This window comes from Tamandua tetradactyla, chromosome 10, assembly GCF_023851605.1.
Source record: "Tamandua tetradactyla isolate mTamTet1 chromosome 10, mTamTet1.pri, whole genome shotgun sequence".
NCBI classification, from domain to species: Eukaryota; Metazoa; Chordata; class Mammalia; order Pilosa; family Myrmecophagidae; genus Tamandua; species Tamandua tetradactyla.
The window spans coordinates 102,484,295-102,511,356 of record NC_135336.1 but is presented as its reverse complement, the minus strand read 5'-3'; the positions used below and the strand labels follow the sequence as shown (position 1 = coordinate 102,511,356).

At 35.4% G+C, this 27,062-nt stretch overlaps 1 protein-coding gene across 5 annotated transcripts in view; it reads right to left on the bottom strand.

The window, feature by feature from the left end:
- The window catches only part of BRWD1 (bromodomain and WD repeat domain containing 1), a 241,510-nt gene that overhangs the window by 139,387 nt on the left and 75,061 nt on the right, over positions 1-27,062 (bottom strand). For all 5 annotated transcript variants that reach the window (XM_077119066.1, XM_077119067.1, XM_077119062.1 and 2 more), the window contains exons 10-18: positions 26,972-27,042; positions 25,596-25,696; positions 24,568-24,608; positions 23,291-23,389; positions 20,559-20,709; positions 20,053-20,187; positions 13,426-13,554; positions 13,052-13,277; positions 335-520 (exon numbers count right to left, since the gene is read on the bottom strand). In XM_077119066.1, the coding sequence (XP_076975181.1) occupies positions 335-520; positions 13,052-13,277; positions 13,426-13,554; positions 20,053-20,187; positions 20,559-20,709; positions 23,291-23,389; positions 24,568-24,608; positions 25,596-25,696; positions 26,972-27,042 (1,139 nt within the window). The remainder of the gene's footprint in view (positions 1-334; positions 521-13,051; positions 13,278-13,425; positions 13,555-20,052; positions 20,188-20,558; positions 20,710-23,290; positions 23,390-24,567; positions 24,609-25,595; positions 25,697-26,971; positions 27,043-27,062) is intronic.

Below are 27,062 nucleotides of genomic sequence, written 5' to 3'. Positions count from 1 at the left end.
GTTTCAAAAGCCTTGCATAGTAACTGAAAAACATTTAGCCATTTCTTCGTACACCAACTTTGTACCTATTACACCTACCTTAAGACTACTACTTAAATTGTAAAAGTAAGACATTGTTACTTAAGTTGTTCATATTGCATTTACCTGACCAGTGACTTTATTTACTCTTCAATTTTAACCTTGCCATATGAAGGCAAAATATTGGGCGGGCCACAGTGGCTCAGCAGGCAAGAATGCTCGCCTGCCATGCCAGAGGACAGAGGACCCAGGTTTGATTCCCAGTGCCTGCCCATGTAAAAAAAAAAAGGCAAAATATTATTCATATATTTATTACCTCTTCGAGGTGTTTCTTCCCCATTTGGAAATCCACTTGAAATAATATCCTGATCTGTTCCCATTCTCTGATCTTGCTGTTGTTGCAACTGTCTTATCATTCCATCAAGAATACTTGACTCTGGGCTTCGTTCACCATTATCATTGGTGTGTAGACTTATAATTTGTTCAATTACCTCTCCATCACCTACAAATCCAATGAATGAATTCGATGAATAACATAAGAACAGAAATCAAGCCAAAAAAAAATCTTTTGGTAGAATATATTTATATTTAAAATTCCATTAGCAATTGTCACAATTCCTGTTTTTAAAAAATAATCAAATTAAAGAGGCACCCTACACATTTGTAAAGAAGAAAGAGAAAAGATTCAAAGAAAACAAAGCCCTTCCTTTAAAGTTCTAAACACTATAAAAATCTCCAAATAAGGAATCAGTGGCTGAGAGAATTCAAATAGAGCCGAAAGGCTACTCTGGAGGTCATTCTTACACAGGCTTCATTCAATTAGACAATGCTACCTATCATAATTTGCCAAACCCCAGCCAAAACCACCCCTGCCAATTTGTGCCAGTTTGAAAGGATTATGTGCCCTAGAAAAAACATGTTTTAATTCTAGCTCCTTTTGTGGAGGTAGCCATTTCTTTTAGCCCCTACTCAGTACTGTAGGTTGGAAGCTTAATTAGGTTACCTCCAGAGATGTGACATACCAAATTGTGGGTACTATCCTTTGATTAAAGGGAGATATAGTACCACCCATTCCAGGTGCGTCCTGATTAGTTTACCAGAAATTTTAAAAGAGGAAAGATTTTTGAAAAAGTTTCAGAGCCAGGAGAGCCACGAGAGCCTTGGGAGCCCATTCAGCCAGAGACCTGTGAGATGAAGAAGGAATACACCCCTGGGAGGAGCTTCATGAAACAAGAGGTCTGGAGAGAAACCTAGCATGTTTCCCACGTGCCTTTCCAGTTGAGAGAAAAAACCTGAATTTCACTTTCACTCAAGTGAAATTGAGTGACCCTTTCACTCAAGAAAGGCCTCTTGTTGGAGCCTGAATTTAGACATTTTTGTAGACTCGCTTTAACTGGGACACTTTTATGGCCTTAGAACTATAAATCTACAACTTAATATATTCCCCCTTTTTAAAAGTCATTCCGTTTCTGGTATATTGCATTCCAGCATCTAGCAAACTGGAAGACAATCCTAAAGAATACCTAGGGTATTATATAAGATTCTACAAAGGTTCCATCCACTAGGGTAACTTTCCAAAATTTACAACCTCCAGATAGGTTAAGTCTTGAACCTGAACCTGTTAAGTCTAGCAATGCAAAGGAGCCAGCCCTTCCAGAATATCAACTATTTCCATTCCCCTATCCCATATTATCAACAGTACCTTCCAACCTGAAAAAGTTAGAATAGGTATAGCCCAAATACCCCTAAACAGTGGGAGAAAGATCAAAGGTGATGGTGGAATTATACAGAGAAGGTTGGTTTTCACAAATGAGTATGAGTGCTGAATCATTACACTGATACTTCTTTTAGCCTCCAGTACCTGAGAGCACCTAGAAATAAAACCTAAAATTGTGGAACTGTAACCCACCAAACTCTCAAATCTAAAACTGTTGCGATGTACTTTGAAATTTACTGCTTTTATGTATACATGTTATTTAAAAAGAGTACAATCGAGAAGATAGGATTTAACAAATGAGGGTGAACGCTGAATCATTACATTGTATTTCTGTTGGTGTGCAGTGTCTTGCAACAGCTGGAAGAAAAAACGAGTAATCAGATGGAACCTTATAACCCATACCAAACTTTAAAACCTGCTCTATACTTTTACAGTATGACTGTGTGACTATGAAAACCTTGTGTCTGATGCTCCTTTTATCTAAGGTATGGACAGATGAGTAAAAAATACGTATGAAAAATAAATAATAGGGGGAACAAAGTTTAAAATAAATTGAGTAGATTGAAATACTAGTGATCAATGAAAGGGAGTGGTAAGGGGTAGAAAAAAAAAACAGGGAGAACAAAAGTTAATATATATTGGGTAGATGGAAATACTAGTGGTTAATGAGAGGGAGGGATAAGGGGTTTGATACATATAAGCTTTCCCTTTTTTCATTTCTTTTTCTGGAGTGATGCCAATGTTCTAAGAAATGATTATGATGATGAATATGCAACTATGTGATGCTACTGTGAGCCACTGATTGTACACCAAGTATGGAATGTTCATATGTTAAGAATGTTCGTGTTTGTATATTGTTTTGTTCTCTCAATAAAAACAGGTTTTAAAAAATCTACTCTACAACTACTTGTTAAAACATACTTCAAAATTTATTGCTTTATATATATACATGTTATTTTTCAAAAAAAAAATTTTTTTTAATCTCCTCCATATAGTATCTTAAATTCCTGGAAGGTAGTACATGGAAATATATTCCTATGAAAGCTTTATTGCAGTGTTTCAATCTTATGCGACTTATTTATATATTTCACTAAAATCTTATTATTTCCCAGTCTCTGAGAGAGAGCAACCATGTGTCATTTTTGATGCAGAGTAAAACAGTGACATTTTATTTCTTCTCCATTTTCTCAAAAAGGAAAAAAAGAGAAAATAAAATCATTTAGCCCTTCTGCATCAAGAAGCATGGGAGAATAGTGAATTAATGGAGACATTTATACACATCTTTCCCACTGGGCCAAAGTAGCACTTTCTCAAAGATACACTTTTAAAAACTCAAACTGTTTTTATCTGTAACTCACCCAGTAACCTTCTTACGTAAAGCACAGAATGATTTTAAAAACAAACTGTATGCTTCCCGGATCAGCTCAGAGTCTCGGAGAGGCAAGTTTTCCAAGCCGCGGCGACCGGCGCCCCTCCCCCGCAGGCGGCTTCTGGGTCTGGGGGCAGTTCTCGGATCGGCGAGTTCCCCAGGCCGCAGCGGCTGGCAACTGGCGCCCCTCCCCCAAAGGTGGCTTCCCGGTCCGGCAGCAAGTCTCGGACCGGCGAGTTCCTCAGGCCGCTGCCCCACGACTGGCACCCCTCCCCCACAGGCGGCTGCCTGGTGGGAGAGGCGGGAGTTTCCGACAGTGGCAGGGACTGGGTCCAACCAAACACCAATAGTGGCATTAATAAAGGAGCCACAACATCTTTCGCTGGTGGGACCCGCAGACAGACAAGCGCCACCTACCGGGCAGGATAAAAAAAACAGAGTCCAGAGACTTGACAGGAAAATCTTTCAACCTGCTGGGTCTCACACTCAGGGTAATCTGATTAAATGTCCAGACGCCAGCAAAAAATAACAAATCACACCAAGAAAATTGAAGATACGGCCCAGTCAAAGGAACAAACCAATAGTTCAAATGAGATACAGGAGCTGAGACAACTAATTCTGAATATACGAACAGAAATGGAAAACCTCTTCAAAAACCAAATCAATAAATTGAGGGAGGACATGAAGAAGGCAAGGGATGAACAGAAAGAAGAAATGGAAAGTCTGAAAAAAACAAATCACAGAATTTATGGGAATGAAAGATACAGTAGAAGAGATGAAAAAAACAATGGAAACCTACAATGGTAGATTTAAAGAGACAGAGGGTAGAATTAGTGAACTAGAGGATGGAACATCTGAAATCCAAAAAGAAATAAAAACTATAGGGAAAAGAATGAAAAAATTTGAACAGGGGCTCAGGGAACTGAATGATAATATGAAGCGCACAAATATACGTGTTGTGGGTGTCCCAGAAGGAGAAGAGAACGGAAAAGGAGGAGAAAAACTAATGGAAAAAATTATCACTGAAAATTTCCCAACTCTTATGAAAGACCTAAAATTACAGATCCAAGAAGTGCAGCAAACCCCAAAGAGAACAGATACAAATAGGCGTTCTCCAAGACACTTACTAATCAGAATGTCAGAGGTCAAAGAGAAAGAGAGGATCTTGAAAGCAGCAAGAGAAAAACAATCCATCACATACAAGGGAAACCCAATAAGACTATGTGTAGATTTCTCAGCAGAAACCATGGAGGCAAGAACACAGTGGGATGATATATTTAAAGTACTAAAAGAGAAAAACTGCCAACCAAGACGTCTATATCCAGCAAAATTGTCCTTCGAAAATGAGGGAGAAATTAAAACACTTTCAGACAAAAAGTCACTGAGAGAATTTGTGACCAATAGACCAGCTCTGCAAGAAATACTAAAGGGAGCACTAGAGTCAGATACGAAAAGACAGAAGAGAGAGGTGTGGAGAACAGTGTAGAAAGAAGGAAAATTAGATATGATATATATAATACAAAAGGCAAAATGGTAGAGGAAAGTATTACCCAAACAGTAATAACACTAAATGTTAATGGACTGAATTCCCCAATCAAAAGACATAGGCTGGCAGAATGGATTAAAAAAACAGGATTCTTCTATATGCTGTCTATAGGAAACACATCTTAGACCCAAAGATAAACATAGATTGAAACTGAAAGGTTGGGAAAAGATATTTCATGCAAATAACAACCAGAAAAGGGCAGGAGTAGCTATACTAATATCCAACAAATTAGACTTCAAATGTAAAACAGTTAAAAGAGACAAAGAAGGACACTATCTACTAATAAAAGGAACAATTACACAAGAAAACATAACAATCATAAATATTTACACAGCGAATCAGAATGCCCCAAAATACATGAGGAATACATTGCAAACACTGAAAAGGGAAATAGACACGTATACCATAATAGTTGGAGACTTCAATTCACCACTCTCATCAATGGACAGAACATCTAGACAGAGGATCAATAAAGAAACAGAGAATTTGAATATTACAATAAATGAGCTAGACTTAACAGACATTTATAGGACATTACATCCCACAACAGCAGGATACATCTTTTTCTCAAGTGCTCATGGATCATTCTCAAAGATAGACCATATGCTGGGTCACAAAGCAAGTCTCAACAAATTTAAAAAGATTGAAATCATACACAACACTTTCTGAGATCATAAAGGAATGAAGTTGGAAATCAATAATAGGCAGAGTGCCAGAAAATTCACCAAATCGTGGAGGCTGAACAACACACTCTTAAACAACCAGTAGGTCAAGGAAGAAATTACAAGAGAAATTAGTAAATATCTCGAGGCAAATGAAAAGGAAAACACAACATATCAAAACCTATGGGACATAGCAAAGGTAGTGCTAAGAGGGAAATTTATTGCCCTAAATGCCTACATCAAAAAAGAAGAAAGGGGAAAAATTCGGGAATTAACTGTCCACTTGGAAGAACTGGGGAAAGAACAGCAAATTAACCCCAAAGCAAGCAAAAGGAAAGAAATAACAAAGATTAGAGCAGAAATAAATGAAATTGAGAACATGAAAACAATAGAGAAAATCAATAAGACCAGAAGCTGGTTCTATGAGAAAATCAACAAGATTGTTGGGCCCTTAGCAAGATTGACAAAAAGAAGAAGAGAGAGGACGCAAATAAATAGGATCAGAAATGGAAGAGGAGACATAACCACTGACCTCACAGAAATAAAGGAGGTAATAACAGGATACTATGAACAACTTTACACTAATAAATACAACAATGTAGATGAAATGGACAAGTTCGTAGAAAGGCATGAACAACCAACTTTGACTCAAGAAGAAATTGATGACCTCAATAAACCAATCACAAGTAAAGAAATTCAATCAGTCATTCAAAAGCTTCCGAAAAAGAAAAGTCCAGGACCAGACGGCTTCACATGTGAATTCTACCAAACATTTCAGAAAAAATTAGTACCAATCCTGCTCAACCTCTTGAAAAAAATTGAAGTGGAGGGAAAGCTACCTAATTCATTCTATGAAGCCAACATCACATCACCCTCATACCAAAACCAGGCAAAGATATTACAAAAAAAGAAAACTACAGACCAATCTCTCTAATGAATATAGATGCAAAAATCCTCAACAAAATTCTAGCAAATCGAATCCAGCAACACATTAAAAGAATTATACATCATGACCAAGTAGGATTCATCCCAGGTATGCAAGGGTGGTTCAACATAAGAAAATCAATTAATGTAATACACCATATCAACAAATCAAAGCAAAAAAATCACATGATCATCTCAATTGATGCAGAGAAGGCATTTGACGAGATTGAACATCCTTTCCTGTTGAAAACACTTCAAAGGATAGGAATACAAGGGAACTTCCTTAAAATGATAAAGGTAATATATGAAAAACCCACAGCTAGCATCATCCTTAATGGGGAAAAATTGAAAACTTTCCCCCTAAGATCAGGAACAAGACAAGGATGTCCATTATCACCCCTGTTATTCAACATCGTGTTGGAGGGTCTAGCCAAAGCAATTAGACAAGAAAAAGAAATACAAGGCATCAAAATTGGAAAGGAAGAAGTAAAACTATCACTGTTTGCAGACGAGATGATACTATACGTCGAAAACCCGGAAAAATCCACAACAAAACTACTAGAGCTAATAAATGAGTACAGCAAAGTAGCAGGATACAAGATCAACATTCAAAAATCTATAGTGTTTCTATACACTAGCAATGAACAAGCTGAGGGGGAAATTAAGAAACGAATTCCATTTACAACTGCAACTAAAAGACTAAAATACTTAGGAATAAATTTAACTAAAGAGACAAAAGACCTATACAAAGAAAACTACAAAAAACCGTTAAAAGAAATCACAGAAGACCTAAATAGATGGAAAGGCATACCATGTTCATGGATTGGAAGACTAAATATAGTTAAGATGTCAATTCTACCTAAATTGATTTACAGATTCAACGCAATACCAATCAAAATTCCAACAACTTATTTTTCAGAAATAGAAAAACCAATAAGCAAATTTATCTGAAGGGGCAGGGTGCCCCAAATCGCTAAAAGTATCTTGAGGAAAAAAAACAAAGCTGGAGGTCTCGCGCTGCCTGACTTTAAGGCATATTATGAAGCCACAGTGCTCAAAACAGCATGGTACTGGCATAAAGATAGATATATTGACCAATGGAATCGAACAGAGGGCTCAGGTATAGACCCTCTCATCTATGGACATTTGATCTTTGATAAGGCAGTCAAGCCAACTCCCCTGGGACAGAACAGTCTCTTCAATAAATGGTACCTAGAGAACTGGATATCCATATGCAAAAGAATGAAAGAGGACCCATATCTCACACCCTATTCAAAAGTTAACTCAAAATGGATCAAAGATCTAAACATTAGGTCTAAGACCATAAAACAGAGGAAAATGTAGGGAGATATCTTATGAATCTTACAATTGGAGGAGGTTTTATGGACCTTAAACCTAAAGCAAGAGCACTGAAGAAAGAAAGAAAGAAATGGGAGCTCCTCAAAATTAAACACTTTTGTGCATCAAAGAACTTCATCAAGAAAGTAGAAAGACAGCCTACACAATGGGAGACAATATTTGGAAATGACATATCAGATAAAGGTCTAGTATCCAGAATTTATAAAGAGATTGTTCAACTCAACAACAAAAAGACAGTCAATCCAATTACAAAATGGGAAAAAGATTTGAACAGACATTTCTCCGAAGAGGAAATACAAATGGCCAAAAGGCACATGAAGAGATGCTCAACGTCCCTGGCCATTAGAAAAATGCAAATCAAAACCACAATGAGATATCATCTCACACCCACCAGAATGGCCATTATCAACAAAACAGAAAATGACAAGTGCTGGGGAGGATGCGGAGAGAGAGGCACACTTATCCACTGTTGGTGGGAATGTCAAATGGTGCAACCACTGTGGAAGGCAGTTTGGCGGTTCCTCAAAAAGCTGAATATAGAATTGCCATACGACCCAGCAATACCATTGCTAGGTATCTACTCAAAGGACTTAAGGGCAAAGACACAAACGGACATTTGCACACCAATGTTTATAGCAGCATTATTTACAATTGCAAAGAGATGGAAACAGCCAAAATGCCCATCAACAGAAGAGTGGCTAAACAAACTGTGGTATATACATACGATGGAATATTATGCAGCTTTAAGACAGGATAAACTTATGAAGCATGTAATAACATGGATGGACCTAGAGAACATTATGCTGAGTGAGACTAGCCAAAAACTAAAGGACAAATACTGTATGGTCCCACTGATGTGAACCGACATTAGAGAATAAACTTGGAATAACGTGATTGGTACCAGAGACCATCAGGAGATAGAAATAGGATAAGATATTGGGAAATTGGAGCTGAAGGGATACAGACTATGCAACAAGACTGGATACAAAAACTCAGAAATGGACAGCACAATACTACCTAATTGTAATGTAATTATGTTAAAACACTGAATGAAGCTGCATCTGAGGTATAGGGTTTTTTTTTTTCCTTTTTTTTTTTTATTTTTTTCTCTCTATTATTGTTTTGTTTCTTTTTCTGTTGTCTTTCTATTTCTTTTTCTAAATCGATGCAAATGTACTAAGAAACGATGAATATCCATCTATGTGATGATATTAAGAATTACTGATTGTATATGTAGAATGGAATGATTTCTGAATGTTGTGTTAGTTAATTTTTTTAATGAATAAAAAAATATTTAAAAAAACAAACTATTTTTTTTAATTATTCAAATAATTTATTTAAGAGACATTTAATAGGTTCACGGTTTAGCGTTAATGGATGAGAAGTCTAAGATGGTTGTGTTGTCTGGAAATATAACTAAATTTAACAATATTACGCAAATAATTCCATCTAAACCTCCCACCATAAGATGCATCTTCTTAGAAGGTAAGCCACACAGTTCAGTCCCCAACCTTTCTCCCACACACCTGTAAGAAGAACACTAACAAAATGAAATTTAATAGGGTATCAAAAGGAAAGCAAGGATATTCTATGTCACCACAGTAACAGATGTAAAAAACCAAAAAAAAAGACTCATGTAGTTCTTTAAGGAAAAAATACTTTATCCCAATACTTGAGTTGGATTACTGTACAGCTCACCGATTTTTTTACTATGGAAAATAGAAAAGAACTTACAAGAGCTAAATTTCTTAGATTAACTTCCTCTTAAAAATCACTACAGAAAATTATTGATGACACAAAAAAGGAAAAAAGAGCTAAGAAAGCAAGAAGCAGATGTTTAATCTTAAATGAAAGAAAAAAAAAGTTTAAACAGGACTGAGTTTAACATTAAATTCATAATATCATAAGATCATAACATGGATCCAAAGGGAAAACAGTAGAAAAAGAGGCTTCTAACCCACTCCTACCCCTGGAAAAAACCTAGATCTATATTATTTTTCTTTCACAGCACAGAATACTTAAATCTAACTTGGTAAAGATAATCAGAATAATCTGGCATAATACAATCAATATTCAGATATAAAACAAAGGCTCGGGCGGGCCACGGTGGCTCAGCAGGTAAGAGTGCTTGCCTGCCTTGTCCAAGGACCCGGGTTCGATTCCCGGTGCCCGCTCATGTGGAAAAAAAAAAAAAAAAGGCTCTACCATGAAGGCTTATTTGCTATAGGAACTGCCCTTCCACTATAAATTGCAACACTGGAAAAATATATATCAAGCAAGGGCTTTTACACATTGGACAACAGGCAGCACAAAAACGTGATCTCTGAGACAAGGGGAAAAAAATGAAGGCAAACCTTTGATTGCCCTCAGATAACTCCCTGAAGGCAGTCACCAGGCTGTAGCACAAGAAGAGGGAAGGATACCCGATCAGCACCCAGAGGTCTTAATGACTGGAGGAGACAAGAGGTTGGTGTTTGGGAAGAGGGGAGCCTAAAATATGCAGGGCTCAATACCAGAGAGGTTAGCTGCACAAAGAGAAAGCTCCAGAGATTCGCAGAGAGGTCCAAAAACTAAAGTGCAATACTAATTAGTATTCGACTAAATACTGATATGTACACATGCATGAAGTAAACCCCACTAAGCTGGGAGGGGTGAGAGCAAGGACACAAGAAAGCAGGCCAAAAACGTCAAGGAGCTCTCAAAGGGCTAGAAATAGTTCTAGTTCCTACCAGCCAGAACTGAGACCTTGTAATACACAATACATTTTATGCATACTTCCAGTTTTAACACTCAGACTACTAAAAAGATGTATATTCAAGTGCAAAGCAGTAAAGAATAAACCATCTACTAAAACTTCGGTGCCAAAATTTGTGCTCAAGTGTCACCAGTTTTAGCCACCATGGCTTCTGCACTATCTGTGCAAAGGCCAACACCGTCAAAAAAAAAATAAAAGGCAAGTAATAACTCAGAATTATACCGAATATTTCTGTGACTTCACAGAGTCTCTGAGAGATGTAGGTCCCCTATAAGTCTGGGAACCACAAACTGACAACTGCTGCCCTAGAACAACCAATAAAATAAATAAAACAGTATTGCTAAGATGACATTACTGGAAATAACCTGGAACACTAAAAAATTAATCAATTCCGTGTGGACCACGGTGGCTCAGCAGGCAGAGTTCTTGCCTCCCATGCCGGAGACCTGGGTTGGTTTCCTTTCCCAGTGCCTGCCAATGCGGAAAAAAAAAAAAGATCAACTCCAAAGAAAACTGCAAAAAAGGAGGGAAATACACAAACACGTAAAGAGAAAATATTAAATGTAAATGTTCTATGTTTACATGGTATATATTCAAAGTAAAAAATAAACTGGTAGATAAACACACTGCTACAAGAAACCCACTTTAAATATAGACACATTAGAAATAAAAGATTGAAAAAAGATATATCATGCCAATACCAATCAAAAAAGGTTATTTTTTTTTAAAAAAAAGGCTATATTAACATGAACAAAATAACTCTTCAAAAGAAGAAATATTACCAAGAATAACGAGGGACATCTCAATGATAAAAGGTTTAAGTTGTCAAGAGGGCAAACAACGTGAAATGCATACATACCTAACAACAAAGCTTTGAAATATTAAAACTGATAAAACTAAAAGAAGAAATAAGACAAATCCATGTTACAATTAGAGACTTCAACACTCTTTACAATAACCCCAAACTGGAAACAAACCAAATGTCTTTCAACTCTTAGTGATTCAATCAACTAGTGGTGGTATAAACACATGCACATAGCACACACACACACAAAACAGAGCACCACCAATCATTAAATAGGAACAAATTACTATGCACAACAGCATGGATGAATTTCAAAAACATCACACTAAGTGAAAGAAACCAATCAAAAAAGAGAACATATTATACAATTACATTTATATGAAATTTCCTGAAAAGACAAAATTAAAGCGGCAGAAAATAGATCACTGGTCATAAGGGGTCTGGGAAACGTAGAGGACCAACTCCAAATGGGCCCAGAGAATGTTCTGGAGTGTTGGAAACGTTCTATATCTTGATTTTGGATAGTTATATGATTGTGTAATAAAACTTACCAAAACTCATTTGAATTTTACATTTAAAATTTGTGAATATGCTATATAAATACTTCAATAAAGGTAATAAATAATAAAACAAAGGCTTTAAACAGTAAGTAACGAGCTACATCAAGCTTTAATTTTAACTGTTGATTTAGTTTTAGTAAATCAATCATCACTTAAACAAAATAGCTTTTTTTTTCACTCCCATAATACTATCTGTACAGAAACTCTGCACTGCTATTAACAAAACAAAATCTCTGCACTTGGCTAGGACAGTGAGAGTACAAGTCTGAACCTGGAACATCTTGTGTCAGAACGTAAGGAAGGGCACATACAATGAAGATTTGGGAAAAGTATGTAAGAGCCAGCTTGAAAAGGCTCTCATAATCAAAGCTAGGATAATTTGAGGATCAAAAACAACGACAGAAATAGATTAGATACCATTACATAACATCCTGTCCATCTACACAAAACCTAATGAAATGGATAAATAAATAAAAGGGGGAGTAGTAAAATGCCAACTAACAAATAAAGATGCAAAGATGGAACTACAAAATAACATTCTGGCAACTCTCATAGTAACGACTGAAAAATAAAAATTATCAAGAGATATCAAAACTTGGGGATAAAAGTTTGATAAGTAACAGGATATTTATGTAATATATCTCCACAGATTACTCAAATTACAAAGAGAAAAACAGTAACTTTACAATGGAAAATTTGGCAAACGCCAGTTTCACCGAGTGCAAAGATAACGAAACCAGTCATCTGTACAAACCACAACCATAAGCATTCTAAGGTGGTGCTCTAAGAAGGCTACATCATTATTTATATAAGTTGCCTTCAGTCAAAAAAAGCACAAAATCTGAACCTGACCAAAAAGAACAAATTCAATTTGAGGGGCATTCTATAAATTCCTGGCCAGTACTTTTAAAATTATCAACATCATGAAATTCAAAGAAAAACTAAAGCAGAATAAAGAAACATAACAACTAAATTTAATGAGTGGTCCCAAAGTGAAAGCTACATAAGGGATGAAAAGAAAATTATAAAAGGCACTATTGGATTAACTGGCAAAACGTGGCTACATAACACAGATTTGATAATGGCATCATATGCACTTTAAATACCCTAATTTTTATAATTGCCTATGACTCTGTAAAAGAATACCTCTGTTCTTAGAAAATATATATTGAAGTACAAAGGGACACAGTGTCCACAATTTAGTCTCAAATGGCTCAAAGAAATAGATGTACCTATAGAAATAATGAGAAAAAAAATACTGCAAAATGTTGATGACTGGTGAAACTGAAAGTATGGCAGCATTTAAAAAAAAAGTTTTTAAGGACTTTGCACTTACTTGTTGCCACATAGCCTAGCTGTGGAACCAAATGTTCATCTGCAGAATTTTCTCGGCCTGGTACTAATCTCTGAAACTTAGTTGGATGAGGATTTCCATCTACATCTACCAAGAATGGTGGAGGCATAAGATGAGGAGCCTGCTGAGTTTGCTCATCTAAGACATAATTATTAGAATCTCTAATCAGTGGTCGATAGTCAGTATGGAAGAACATCTGATCAGGAATCTAGAAAAGTGAAGTTTACAGATTGGCATTTTGAAGTTATATATGCTAAAAAAACAAATAGTTAGCAGTTAATTATAACCAGAAAGAACAAGGAACTCAAATCATACTAGTAGTTTACATACTACAAGAGTAAAGTACTGAAAATGACCTTTTCATATGATTTGCTGCATCCAAAACCAAATATCAGAAGGTGTCCATGAGAATCTGTGCAGGCAAAATGTTGTCCATCTGGTGAAAACTTACAGTCAAACACAGCTCCATGTCCTTGTCCTTCAATCTAGAAAACAAAAAACAAAACAAGAAACTATTACAACCAATTGTACACAAATATTTTGTTACAAAAACTTTTTTCATGTGGATAGCTTACTGCAAATATCCCTCCTGAAATAAACACTCTGAAACAAATGGGCATTAAGGACATACATCGATTTATATTTTCAGTCAATAAAACTCATTTTAGGGCAGGCCACGGTGGCTCAGCAGGCAGAGTTCTCACCTATCATGGCCAAGGACAGGGTTCGATTCCTGGTGCCTGCCCACAAAAAAAAAAACTCATTTTAGATACCAGTAGCCTAGAAAAGATCTTGAAAGAGCCTCTGAGTATTAGTTCTCAAAATGTGATCTCAACAAAGGGTCATAAATGAATCAAAACAAAGTCTTTCTTTACTTCTTAAAACTCAAAAATGGGTGGCGCAATGATGGCTCAGTGGCAGAATTATTGCCTGCCATGCCAGAGACCCAGGATCGATTTTGGGTGCCTACCCAAGCAAAAAATTAAAAAAAAAAAAACAGAATACTAAGCAATTTTATAAATACTTGTTTTTATATATAATAAAAGGCTATTAACTAATAACCTACTATGTAAATTATTAAAGATTAACAAACTGTGGTATTCATGAGCTGATATTAACGCTTTCCTACTATAAGGACTCTGCTTCAAATTACTACCAAATGACTGACCATAATGCAAAGTTTGGCAATGCTGCAAATTTTAAGGGTGCATGTGTAAATGCGTGCAGCGACTTCAAATCCCCCCAAATTTCAGGGAGGATGCTCTAAGTGTACCATGAGTGTTGCCTTAAATAGACTACTTTTAAAGTATTTTGTTATTGCTTTTCAACTGTAAATTTTATAAGTTTAATATAACCAATTTATTGTTAGTAAGTTCCTTGGTCAGCTCTACAGCATAGAAGTATGCATATTGCCATTTGGGCCTGTAACTTTCCAATAACTAAATTTTAAGACAAGCTAATCAGCATTAAAAAAATAAATCATCCATACACTAATTGCTAAACTCACACACATCCCCAAATACTTGCTTGAACAGCAACATTTTACTACTGCTATACTCTACATGAATGGATGCCAATTAACAAACTTGGAGGGAAAAACAAAGTTACTAAGATATTTAGGATACTTCTAAATAAGACAACATGTATCTAAATTTGTATTCTGTCTTATAAAAGGAAAACGAAGCATACATATTTTTTCTCCAGTTCACTGATAAAACATCAATTAAAATCGTCTTTGGAACAAGGTCTAGGAGTCAAGAAGCTAGAGGCAACTACTATGCTGTCTCCAATATTACAGGCACTTTGAATTAGAACTCAATATAATCTATGAGAAATAAATTCACAAAAACTATCACATATATAGGGAAAATGTTAAATGTTCAAATCCTTAAGCACAGTAATTCTCTTAGAATTTATCCTAAGGAAACAATCAGGGCTCTATAGAATCAGACATATATAAGGATATTTAAAATATTACTGTGGACACATATTAAAAACTATTTACTCAAAAATAGAAAATAAATCATATAACTAACATTGCTCTGTTCAGGCTAACTTAACAATCAATATTAAAATATATTTGCAGCTTCTGGGCCAAGATGGCAGCTTAGCAATGTACGCATTTTAGTTTGTCCTCCAGAACACCTAAATAACCAGAAACAGTACAGAACAGCTCCTGGGGTCACGGCAGTGACCGGACACACAGCGTACCCCAGTCTGGACCAGCTGGACCAGCTACGAGCCTCCCCAGAACCGTGTTCCCCAAGCCATGGCAGCTGGCACCCCTCCCCCACAGGCTGCATCCCAGAGGGGAAAGGAAGGAGACTTGACCAGCAGCAGGGGCTGAGCACAACCAAACGCTAATTGTGGAATTAATTAACAAATTCTGACTACTAAATATAGGCCCCCAGCTCAGGTGAACCTGGTCAAAGCGGAGCTCACTCATTTTTACCCCGGCACCAGGGGGGCAGGGCTGACAGAGGAAGAGGAAAAGGAAGGAAACAAGGGTTTTGTGGCTGTGTTTCTACGGAAGCTTGACTGCCTTTGGATACAGCGGCAGGACTTCTCAGGCTGCAACTGCCCCCGGCATAGGCAGAAACAAGCTCGTTTGAGGGCCTGTCTGGAGCCTGTGCCTTCCCCAGGAGAGGGGTGAAGCCCAACTCAGGTGGAATCCCTCCCTCAAGGAATTCAGACACCAGGACATGGTCATTTGAAGTCATTAAAACCAGCCTACAACCTCTCTGTCTCCACCATGCCCCAGCAGGGAGAGTCTGCCAAAGTTAAAGGTACCACATCATTTTATGCTGGTGGGACCTGCAGGCAGACAAGTGCCACATCCTGGTCAGGATAAAAAAAACAGAGCCCAGAGACTTCACAGGAAAGTCTTTCAACCTGCTGGGTCTCGCCTTCAGGGAAAACCGAAGCAGGTGACTCTTTTCTCCTGATCAGAGGCCAGTTTGGTCTGGGAAAATCCAATTGGGGTCTATTATACCTAAGTAGACCCTCCTAAGGGTGGGGGGGGGGGAAGGCACCATACAAAGCAGGGCAAGAAACAAGAAAACAAGAACTGAAAAATTCTCCTCTGTTAAATAAAACCTAAGATAGAGGTCCAAAAAAAGCTGAACTGAATGTCAAAGAACAGATAGACAACAAATTCATCCAGCAAGAAAACCCCAGGTAAAAGAAGTGAAAGCAATCTCCAGAATAAACTAATTAAGGTAATTAAATGCCTAGATGCCAGCAAAAAATAATAAATCGCACTAGGAAAATTGAAGATACGGCCCAGTCAAAGGAACAAACCAACAATTCAAATGATACAGGAGCTGAAACAATTAATTCAGAATACACGAACAGACATGGAAAACCTCATCAAAAACCAAATCAATGAATTGAGGGAGGATATAAAGAAGGCAAGGAATGAACAAAAAGAAGACATCAAAAGTCTGAAAACACAAAGCACAGAACTTATGGGAATGAAAGGCAAGGCAAAAAAGACGAAAAACAACAATGGAAACCTACAATGGTAGATTTCAAGAGGCAGAAGATAGGATTAGTGACTGGAGGACAGAACATCTGAATCCAACAAGAAAAAGAAACTATAGGGGAAAAAAAAAGAAAAATATGAGCAGGGACTCAGGGAATTGAATGACAATATGAAGCACACAAATATACATGTTGTGGGTGTCCCAGAAGGAGAAGAGAAGGTAAAAGGAGGAGAAAAACTAATGGAGGACATTGTAACTGAAAATTTCCCAACTCTTATGAAAGACTTAAAAATTACAGATCCAAGAAGTGCAGCGTACCTCAAAGAGAAGAGATTCAAATAGACATACTCCAAGACATTTACTAATCAGAATGTCAGAGGTCAAAGAGAAAGAGAGAATCTTGAGAGCAGCAAGAGAAAAGCAATCCCCATCACATACAAGGGAAGCCCAATAAGACTATGCGTAGATTTCTCAGCAGAAACCATGGAGGCGAGAAGACAGTGAGATGACATACTTAAATTATTAAAAGAGAAAAACTGCCAACCAAGAATTCTATATCCAGCAAAATTGTCCTTCAAAAATCAAGGAGAAATTAAAACATTTTCAGACAAAAAACCACTGAGAGAATTTATGACCAAGAGACCTGCTCTGCAAGAAATACTAAAGGGAGCACTAGAGACAAATACGAAAAGACAGAAGTGAGAAGTGTGGAGAAGAGTGCAGAAAGGAAGACTATGAGTAAAGGTAAAAAGAAGGAAAGTTAGATATGACATATAAAATCCAAAAGGCAAAATGACTTAATGTTAATGGATTAAACTCCCCAATCAAAAGACAAAGACTGGCAGAATGGATTAAAAAACATGACCCATGTATATGCTATCTCTACTCAAAGAACATAAGGGCAAGAACACAAACGGACCTTTGCATACCTTGTCAACAGATGAGTAGAACATACAGAATAAAAATAAATAGGGGAGACGAATGTTAAAATAAATTTAGTGTGAAATAAACAATTTCATTTAGTGATCAATGAAAGTGAGGGGTAAGGGGTAAGGTATGTATAATTTTTTCTGTTATCATTTTATTTTTCTGTTGTCTTTGTCTTTCTTTTTCTGAATTGATGCAAATGTTTTAAGAAATGATCATGATGATGAACATGCAATTATGTGATGATATTGTGAATTACTGATTATATATGCAGAATGGAATGATCATATATTAAGAATGTATTTCTTGTAATTTTTTATTTAAAAATTAATTAAAAATTAAAATAAAATAATGTATTTGCAAATTCTTAAAAAATAATTTGAAAATGTTGCTGACATAAACGGAAAAAAAGAATTACAAGACTACATGCAAACCACCAGGAAAACCCAATACTGCGTCAAGCATTAAGGACACTCAAATCAATAGGCCAGGCCCTTGATCTGGAGGCTTGCTCTTGTGAAGCTTACACAGATAGTGGAGAAGCTTAGCCTACCTACAGATAGGTATGCTTAAGAATTACTTTTGAAAAACCTCTTTTGTTGTTCAGATGTGGCCTCTCTCTCTATGAGCCCAATGCTACAAGTGAAATCATTGCCTTCTCCCCTATGTGGGACATGACATCCACAGGTGAAAGTCTTCCTGGCATCGTGGGAGATGACTCCCAGGGATGAGCTTGGTCCTAACACTGTTCAATCAACAATGCCATCCTGACCAAAAGAAGGAAAAGAAATGTAACAAGGTTATCAGTGGCTGAGAGAGTTCAAATAAAGTCAAGAGGCTACCGTGGACATCACTCTCAACACAAGCTTCAGTTAGACACTGCTACCTTATCATAGCTTTCCAACCCCCAACCAAAACCATTCTAGCCAATCTTAAAATACACTTAGGGCATTACATGAGATTCTACAAAGGTTCCAATGCACTCGAGTAAGTTTCCAGAAATCTACAACCTCCAGATGGGCCCGTGGACCACAGAAGTCCTGAAATGCAAAGGGGCCAGCCTCTCCAGAACATCAACTTGTTTCATCACCCTATCACACATTTTCAACAGCCCTTTCCAACATGAAAAAGCTAGAATACCCCTAAAGAGTGGGAAAAAGATCATAGGTGATGGTTGACTTATACAGAGAAGGTAGGGTTTAACAAATGAGTATGAATGCTGAATCATTATATTGATATTTATTTTAGTCTCCAGTATCTTAAGGCATCTAGAAGTAAAAACCAAAAATTGTGGAATTATAATCCATACCAAACTCCTGAAATCTGTTCTACAACTAATTGTGGCAATGTGCTTTGAAATTTATTGCTTTTTTGTATATATTGTTTGTCACACAAAAGAAAAAAAAGTCGATTGTGATGATAAATTCACAGCTATATGATATTGTGAACCACTGATTGTACACTTTGGATGATTACATTGTACGTGAATATATATCAAGAAATAAATAAAAATAAAAGCTACATACAAGAATGCAAACTAATAAACATGAAGAAATGAAATCATCAATGGATGCTAACATTTGTGAGTGAAAGAAAATTTGATGAAGAACAGGATGAGTCTCAAAATAGTTATTTAACTTATCAACTTCAATAATCACAAAGATAAAAAGTAATTACTTAACAGTGGAGAAATGATTCAATATTTTAACCTTAAACCAAGTATTTAAAATTATCACCACCAATACTGAGAAAAATAAAAATCATGTGCCTCTTAATATAATGCATGGAGGAGACAATCATTTATGTTGCATTCTATCAAAAAGTATTGAACAGAAGCTAATCATGATGGATATAAATAAATGGATATAACGTTACTGGGCCTATATTCATGCAAAAAATGTAAAGGGCAAGAAAACAGAAAGAATGTTAAAGGATTGTTTCAGATTAAAGAAGACTTGACAGATTTAATTTCTTACTACAATGCATGATGCTGGAGTAGGTCCTGATCCAAGAGGTAAAATACGGTATAAAGATATTATTGGGACAAGTGACAAAATGTGAGTATGTGCTGGACTAAATACTATCAATGGTAAATCTGTTGGTTTTGATAATTATACTGTGATACTATTTATGAAATTGTAAAATACATATATATTATGAACCTAATATTAGGATATACTTGTGTAAAAAGAAAACAGACTGGAAAAATCCACTAATGTCGAAGCCACAAGTGATTTCACTGAAGATTTTATTTATCAAATATTTTTAATGTAAAGAGTGAAAAAGCTGTTTTGTTTAAGTAACAACTTGCACATTTAAACATAGACACAAACACAAAGCTCAAGTAACCCAAAAGCACAAACAGATTTTTCAAAATCTTTATCTCATGTAAGCTATATTGAGAATTTCACTGATGTATGTATGTATGCATATATGATTGTCAGATGCTTATTTGACAAATACAAAGAAACACGAACTGCAAAAACATGCAAAGATTGTTTCTGGCTAAATTTAATTCAAATACTATGAACAAATACATCCATGTATAAACATTCACCTTACTTCTCTTACCATATTGAAATAATGTTTCATCTTGGTGCCTTTTGTAATATCCCATATAAATATGCTGCCATCATGTCCTGCAGATAACATAATTCTGGAATCAAAGGGATGTGTCTCCAAAACAAATACTTCATCAGCATGTCCCTTTATGCAACAAAGTCATATAGTTAGAGGGTTTACAAGTTACAAGGTTTATAAAAACATCCATATTGTCCTAGTACATTAGGGTTTATAAAACTATATTAATGACAATAATTATTAATATATAACATTAATATATAAATTTCTAATCATCTGATAATTTAACAACTTGTTCCAGTATATTAATTTTATAGCTTCAAAAATAAGATTATATTTCCAAGTACCTGGTTTGTAATATTGTATAAAAACTACCTACCAGGTGGGCCACGGTGGCTCAGCAGGCAGAGTTCTCGCCTGCCATGCCGAAGACTGAGTTTGCTTCCCAGTGCCCGCCCACGCAAAAAAATAAATAAATAAAAATAAAAAATATCTACCAATAAGTCATGAAGCAGTTGTCCAGTATAAGAGTTCCATACTTTGAGGACATGATCATTCACAGCTGTAACAACAATGCTATCATTTTGATTCCAAGCTATCATTGTCACTTTGGGTTTCATAAATCTTTCCTCTTCTGAAGATAAGTCCCTAACAAAATAAATAAATGCACAATGTATAAATTCATTTGGATTGGCAGGCTTTATAATGTATACAAATATATCATGGATACAGCGATAAATAAAGAAATACAGTTCAGGAGCAAATTTTATCAACAGTACAGAGGGGTCATTACATCTGAACCACAAGAGGTTAATCTATAAGCACATTCCAGTAAAATGTGGTGGGGGAAGGAGTGATCTAGGAGCAGTTCAAAGAATGAACAAGGACAGATTTTTGGGCACCAGCACTGCCCATAAAATCAAAGCTTTATCTCCCTACCTCTTTTATATCCATCTCTTGACCCTAAACTCTAACACTTATTTTCAACTGTTTCTCTCCAAAGAAAAGACTTAAAGAAATCTTTAAAAGATAGATAAAAGATCATGCACATCTTCATATCCCCAATGTTAAGCAAACACGCAGACAGACACTCAATTTGCTGAACTGTAGAGGAGATTGTATTCATGTCTTTATACCTCCCTACGGACTATTTCTATGGGCCCCATAGCAAGAATGGTAATGGATAAACACGTCTCCAGTGTGTAACAGACTTGTCTTCAGAGTTCAACAGACTTTATGACATTTCTCTGTATACATTACTGTAGTAAGCAGTAAACAGAGGGAAGCAGGGAAAAGACTTAGTTGCTTCTGAAATCATTCTAAGAAATTATAAGTATCAGACATATTTTAATTAATAAAGAAAACTATTAGAAAATGGGACAAGTATAGTAATACAGCTATCTACATAAACACAATGGAAGGAACTGCAGATTCTCTCTGAGAAATTTTCAGAGCGAAGGGTAAGATTCTACTCTTCACTTCAAAAATGCTTTCTCTGTTAACTTTTCATTTACTAACATACACCTTGTATTTCATCAACTTTACCTGTCAAGATTACACTACAATAAGAATATCTACCAATTCTTACATACGAAGACTATGCTTCAAGATACGAAAGAATTGAAACTATAAATGAGAGACTATTTCCCACCATGAAGGGAATTTTAGGAAAAACACTGAAAATGGAACCAAGAAAACTACATAGTTTCCAATCTCATTAAAAATTTTTAATCAAGGTTTTACATTGATATCCCTATTTTACCTAATAAATTTTCAGGGGTGAATATAATTTCAAATTATCTTTACTTTCATTCTCCTTCATTATTACAACTATTTAATCAAAGCTTATCAGAATTCAGACATTTTACACTAAGGGATTTTGAATATCCAGATATAACATTTTAAATTAAAGGTAAAGATATCTTTAAATTTGTTTATGAGCAACAGTTACCAGAATTTCCAGCATATGTTTTTTCCATTTGCTACTACAGATAATTTCACAAAAAATACAAAGAAAAATTTATTTTGAAAACCCAAAATATACCTGGACTAGAGCAAAGTTAAATTTTCCTACTATTATTGAAAATAAAGCAGAATGACTATTTCCAAAAGACTCAAATTTATTTTGAAAACCCAAAACATAGTTGGACTATAGCAAAGTTTATTCTTCCTGCTATTACTGAAAATAAACCAGAATGACTATTTCCAAAAAGACTTCGTTACTTCTGTGTAACATTTCTCAGAAAAACGTGAAAAAGCATAAAGTTACACTTTGAAACAAACTTTACCCAAGAAAAATTATGACCTCAGATTTATTTAGTTACTAATGACAACGTGCAATAAACAAAGAACATGGATATGTCCTCTATTCTATACCAGACAGCATGCAACAAGCTTTTCTCATATCATTTAAAATTCCCATTAATGATTAAGGACTCTTAGTCCGTATTTCCCAGATGATGATACAGATTAAGAAACATTAAATGATGTTCTCAAAATTACATTGATATAAATGGTATATGACCCAATTTCACATCAAAATCTGAATTCCATCCACTATAAGTACTGCCTCCTAATATTCACAAACCAAAATCAGACTATGAAATTTGGAATATTAATCTTGGATAATGCTGCACTTATTTCAAAGATCCTCAAAACATACTGGAAACTTTGGGGGATGAGTGTGGAGAAACTGCCCTCAAAGCCACTTGACAAGCCAAAGATTTAAATCACAAAAAATTATTCCCTTTGGACATCAATATATTTTTTCTAATCTCAACAATAAAGTATGTTTAGTATATTCACGACATAGCCCAAAGCACTTTTTTAAATTTTCAAAAATCCTATTTATAGAAAAGTAAAACTTGGCAACTGACATACCAGATTTATTTTACTAACTTTTTTTTTAACTAAGTTTTTTAACTGCAGGTTTTTAATGCAACACCTAAGAGGAGGTTAATGCTTTGACCAATAGTAGAATAAATACATATTATTCTTTCCCACATAAATTCTTTTGGATATAGGAGACTTTAAGTACCTCTTTATCTGATATTTAGCAGTTAGCCATTCACTTGGACTATTAAAAAAAGAGGCACATTAATCAAGTTCTTGGTAAGAGGAGGCGTTCCAATTCCCTGATCAAAACACCAACCAACCAAAAACTAAAGTAAATGAGAGAGAAACCAAGTACCTACAATTCATCTACTTATAACAAACCATCTCAACTCACCCTGACATTCTGGTAGCCATATCCAACAAAATGTTTCGCCATTCTAACTGCTCAAATCTCCAAATCCGTGCTGTTCCATCTCTGCTACCACTTAAGAACCTTAAAATGTTAAAAAAAAAAAAAAAAAAAAAAAAAGACCTCAAACTCATATACTTGCCACCAAGGGATTACAATGAAAATCACAAGTAAAAAAAATTTTAATGTAGCTGTCTTGACTATAGGTGAATCTATAGGTGGTGATTCAAAAGACAGGTGACAGGAATTCAGGGCAAATTTGGGTGGAGAAAAATCTGGTTTGCTGTAATTTGCCTGGCGTTGTAAGGTAAAGTATATTTCACACTCAATCTTGTCAAATATATCGAGTTTTTTAAAAGACAGTGTACAAAAAGCACATAAGGGGCCATGGTGGCTCAGCAGGCAAGAATGCTTGCCTACCATGCCAGAGGACCCGGGTTCAATTCCCGGTGCCTGCCCATGTAAAAAAACAAAAATAAAAGAAGAAACAAGTTTAAAAAAAGCACATAAGGGGATGCAAGAGTAGTTCAGTGGTACAATTCTCACCTGCCATGCAGAAGACCTGGATTCGATTCCCACCCCATGCACTCCTCCACCCCACCCCCCCAAAATTTCAATAAATAGTACTGCAATAATGGGATATGCACATGGAAAAAGAATTAAATGTGACACCCACCATGCAGTATACCAAAAAAAAAGCACATGAAAAGGGAAAATGTAGGAAGAAATAAAGATGTCTAAGAAAATCAAGCAGAGCAAAAGCCCCATTTAAAACATTTTAATTCTAAACTCAAATTAATTCATGCTAGCAACTATGTAAAAATAAGTAATTCTTTTAATAAATTAAGGTGTTAAAAACTGCAGTTTAGGAAAGTTAATCACTTGAGAGTTACCAGGGGCCACAGAGAAGAATATATTTTAAGTGATAATTGATTTGCAGGATACGTTACAGTGAAAAGATTTTTTTTTAACTACTCAAATGTAAGGAGCTTCATTCATTATCCTTGCACCCAATTTATCAGTATATCAAACATCTGGTCAATGATAGACTAAAGGAGAAGTACTTTTGGTCATCAGAGCAGCAGAAACTACAATTCTTAACACTTATATTTCATATGCTTCCCCCCACCCCAGACACTTTTCATTCAACTGACATTTTATTAATAAGTACCTGCAATGTACAAAGTGATATATTAGTTATACTAATATACAGCATATTATATGTGCCTAAATACATGCATACACACACACTTCACACTTACCGGTCACCATTGTTACAAAATTGGATACTATCAACTTTATCCTAAAAGAGGAAAACACAAACACAAAATGATCATCTACATAGTTCTCGTTGCAAATTTAGGAAAAAAACAACTCAGTTTTATAAAAGCACATTTGATTTTATTAGCAATAGATTTGCACTTGTGCTGCATTACCCTATCATTCAAACATGCACTGTGATTTTAGGTGCAGAGACTCTTAACTATAAACCTAACAAGATTACTAAGAGAGTTCTTCACTTAAGATAGACACATTCAGTAAAAACAGAAGCTTTCCTTCTAAAATTAAAGTTGTATTTACAATTAATCACAACTGATTAAAAATTATTTTTATATGTGGAAAGTGATCATATCAAAGAGTTTATGCAGTTGAAAACAAGGTATTTTCACTTTGGTGATTATGTCTAAAACAAATGTTTTTTTCTTTTTAAAAGTGATTTGAGGGTGGGCCACGGTGGCTCAGCAGGTAAGAATGCCTGCCTGCCATGCCCGAGGACCCGGGTTCGATTCCCGGTGTCTGCCCATGTAAAAAAAAAAAAAAAGTGATTTGAATCTATATTTATCAAATAACATCTGAAAGCTGATTGACATCCCACACAGAACTCCCTATAGGAGAAAAGATCACCTGATCTGTAACCAGCATTTGGAATACTGACAGTTGATATATCTTATATACATTATAATATATATATATTTCTACAATAAAACAGCATTCTGATTTCATGAACTTGGCTAAGATGAGAATGCCACTTAAACCAAAACCACCCAGATCAACTGTCAGAATCAAGATTTTGGACTTGAAACTTTAGAAATAATCACTGCAAAAAAAAAAAATTGCTTTCTCTAGGTCCCAAGCTGCCAATATAGCTCTCTTTCCTTTTAACACAATTTCTCCCACACTTAAGGTTAAAACTAGAACCAAAAGCAATTTCTTTTAATAATTTATGACTATGTACAAACAAGATAATAGTAATTGTTTACCTACAGAACTTAAAATCATAACTACTTACAGTGTGGCTTTCAAGTTCTGCAATTTTTTCGGGTGCTTCAAAACCCAAAAAATACATTCTGATTACATGATCAGTACTACCTGTAGCCAAAAACATACCACCTGAAATAAAAATGTTAAGGTTCAGTTTATAAAAATGCCTGCAAAAAAATGAAATATATGTATTATCATTCAAGATATATTACTCCAAAGCTAAGCTTATCTCAACAGACCCGTGTTCTAATTGCCTATTTAAAGAGTTTATGAAACTAATATAATGCAGGTTTAATAAAGATAATTTAATCTGTAAATACTCACTAGTTCCTGCTGCTTTGTTAAGTGTGGCAATGACCTCAAAAACACTTGAATAAAAGAGGTCCTGCTTTCTCAAACACTCTGCATACCTAAACTAAGCTATGGAATATAAAATTCACTTGTTGGATGTAATGGAGAGGCTGGAGGGAACTGCTTGAAAATGTAGAGCTGTGTTCCAGTAGCCATGTTTCTTGAAGATAATCATATAATGATATAGCTTTCACAATGTGACTGTGATTGTGAAAACCTTGTGTCTGATGCCTTTTTCTACTTTATCAATAGACGAGTAAAACAAACAGAATAAAAATAACAGTGGGACCAAGTGTTAAACTTAGATTGAAATGCTAGTGATCAATGAAAGGGAGGGGTAAGGGGAATGGTATATATGAATTTTCTTCTGTTGTCTTTTTATTTCTTTTTCTGAATTGATGTAAATGTTCTAAGAAATGATCATGATGATGAATATGCAACTACATGATGGTATTGTGAATTACTGATTATATATGTAGAATGGAATGATCGTAAGTTAAGAATGTTTGCATTTGTTTGTTGTTATATTTTTTAAAAAAAAACTTAAAATAAAATAAAAATTCACTTGTTGAAGTTTTCAGACTTTTTTGGGTAAAAAAGTCTGGTCTGTGCCAAAAAAAAAAAAAAGCAACCTCCCAAGTTCACTTTACAAGAAAAAAAAAAACAAAAATCATTTCACCAAGATACAATATCTGGAAAACAAACTATACTACCAAAAATATGTAATTTGGTCTCTGTAAAAAAGCAATCACAATTTTTGTACATTATCCATAGAGGTCCCATGGCTCAGAAATCACTTATACTGACTCCTCTAAGTCTCTTTTTTTTTGCCAGCCAAATCTTATACCATTGACTCTAACTGCGATCTGAAACCAGAAAAGGGTAGAATGGGAGGACTCAGATAAGAAAAAGGCTAATTAAATGAACATCACAAATTAAGCCTAATTAAAAGAATATTGTAAATCATTTTCCATCTAGTAAAGATTCTTAGGAAAGCATGGTCATTTAATACTAAAATACAACTAAGGAAAAAAAATAAGTAAGGTATCTTACCAACACTAAATGAAGAACAAAGCATTTGAACCCCTGGCCTAGGCTTTTCAGTGAACTTCAGAGGTCGTGGACTTTAAAAGAAGAAGATGTT